Raw genomic sequence first — 2,383 nt, 5'->3', positions numbered from 1 at the left:
GTAGATGCCAGTACATACCAGTAGATGTTATGCTTTATCACCTGATTTTGAAATTAAAAGGCGTTGGTTCCTGATTTCCTCCCATAACTTCAGAGAACTTTGTATAGTAAAGACACACTGTCCTCGTTCATCATCTCTCTGCTGTTGTACAGGTTAGTAATGTAAATAAGTATATTAAAATAAAATAACTTTAATATAAGAGTTTTAACACTTGATTAGGGTAAATCTGTTTATGGTATTGAGGTAAACTTACAGTAATTTAAACGTTTGTGATTTTGAGTAAGTTATTTATTTAGCACAGATGTTAACAGATTATAAAGTAAAAATAATTTGTGTGTAATTGTAATGCTAAAGCTAATGCTAGCCATGTCAACACAGTTTTGTCTACAATTCTGGTGTCTGCATCAGACACTATACTTAAATGTTTATTTATATTTAATCTGTGATCAGATTTTAACTCCCTAAACACATTCAGGACCTGAACCCAGTTTGTTTTGTTGTTTTTGGTCTTTGGTCGTTTTCTACGTCTGTTCATGTCCAGCTAAACTAAACTAAACTAAACAAGGTTTTGTGTTATTTTATGTTGTAAGATTCTAAAACATCTATTATATTGTTTATATTTATGTGTATTAGATAAACCAATTATGCTCTTACAGAAGAGCTTTTACATTGTATTAAAAGAAATAATAGTATAAAATAAAAAAAGGTAATAATCTTTGAAACAACATATGACCTAACAAAATAATAATAATAATAACAACAGCAACTAATAATAATTATAATATGTTTACACAAGGGGAGAGAGGTGGACTGGAGCAGCAGTTGGCTCTAGATAAAGTGAAGCACCTGACGAGAAACAAACTTCTGTTTATTGTTCTGTAGGTATGACCTGCCAGTTTCACACTAAAACATGCTAAGAAAATATTTAAGATTGTATATTTTTATTTATTCTAATTTTTCTTTTGCAGGTTAAAGCAGTAAAACTCGACAATGAGTCAATTTTCTGATATAACTGCATTATTAGAGGCTTCAGGAGAGTCCACTTCTGAAAGAGCATATGAAAAAGCACAAGAGACACAGGACCAGTTGAACAACGTCTCACTGGACATTGCTGTAACTGGAGAAACTGGGTCAGGAAAGTCAGCTTTCATTAATGCAATCAGAGGACTGAGTGATGATGATGAAGGTGCAGCTGAAACTGGAGTTACTGAAACCACCACTGAACCAACCCCTTACCAACATCCAACAATGCCTAATGTGACTTTCTGGGATCTTCCTGGAATCGGAACCACAAAATTTAAGGCTAAAGATTATCCTAAGAAGATGCAGTTTGCAAGGTATGATTTCTTCATTATCATCTCATCTGAGAGATTCACAGAGAACGACATCCTGCTGACTACAGAGATCAAAAAACAGAAAAAGCTGTTTTACTTTGTTAGATCAAAGATAGACAACGACGTCAATGCAGAACAAAGTAAAAAAAACTTTAACAAGAAAGAAATGCTCAGTAAAATCAAGCAGAATTGTGTAAAAAACCTTAAAGAAATTGAAAATCCTAAAGTTTTTCTCATCTCCTCCAGAAATGTTTTTGCATTTGATTTTGATATTTGATGTCAGACAGGGTGAACCTGAGATATTTCATCTTTTATCTGCTCAACTTCATTTCATTTATTAATAAACATCCATTCCTGCATTTCAGTCCTGAAAAAAGGTCCTTCCAAAAAAAGTCTGGACGAGGGCATCTAATATCATTAAATCATTCAAGGAATCAGGAGGAATTTCAGTGTGTAAAGGACAAGGACACAAACTTAATCTGAACGCTCGTGATCTTCCGTCCCTCAGACGGCATCAAAAATCTCCACTCAACACTAGCTGATATAACCACATGGTGAGGGATTAGTTTATCAAACCTTTATCAGCTCTACGTGTTTGCAGGAAGAACGAGACAAAATAAAAGCTGAAACACTAAATCACTCGGTCTCCTCGATGCCAAAACCTCTTTTAATTGGTGAAAAGTAACGTGACATTACAAAGTGGTAAATGCTTTACTGTCCCAACTTTTTTTGAATGTGTTGCAGGCCTGAAATGCAGGAATGGATGTTTATTAATAAATGAAATGAAGTTGAGCAGATAAAAGATGAAATATCTATCTGTGTTTTTATATATTTTTTTGACAGACATGGACATTTAACATGAGGTAACTTTGTATTTTACATTTATCGATACATGAATAATCATCCAAAGTGATCTGTCTTTCTGCTGGAGACCAGCATTTGTATTTTTCAGTAAACCGCACCCAGGTGTTTTGATTATTTTTCTCAAAATCACTTCTAATCATGTATATGTGTTATAAATAAATAAATGGACATACACCTTTCTGAAC

The 2,383-nt window shown here is 33.5% G+C and overlaps 1 protein-coding gene across 1 annotated transcript; it reads left to right on the top strand.

Annotated features, from left to right (window-relative positions):
- Positions 1 to 990: 990 nt before the first annotated feature.
- On the top strand, positions 991 to 1,611 carry LOC134325399 (interferon-inducible GTPase 1-like). Its single transcript, XM_063007582.1, has one exon. The coding sequence runs from the start codon at positions 991 to 993 to the stop codon at positions 1,609 to 1,611; it is 621 nt and encodes a 206-aa protein (XP_062863652.1).
- Positions 1,612 to 2,383: the final 772 nt, after the last annotated feature.

The sequence above is a fragment of the Trichomycterus rosablanca genome, chromosome 1 (assembly GCF_030014385.1).
Source record: "Trichomycterus rosablanca isolate fTriRos1 chromosome 1, fTriRos1.hap1, whole genome shotgun sequence".
NCBI lineage: Eukaryota > Metazoa > Chordata > Actinopteri > Siluriformes > Trichomycteridae > Trichomycterus > Trichomycterus rosablanca.
Note: the sequence above shows the minus strand (reverse complement) of the source record. Positions and strands in the feature narration are given on the sequence as shown.

Bases quoted from the DNA above. Each gene is read 5' to 3' on its own strand.
- LOC134325399 (XM_063007582.1), top strand. From the start codon at position 991: ATGAGTCAATTTTCTGATATAACTGCATTATTAGAGGCTTCAGGAGAG.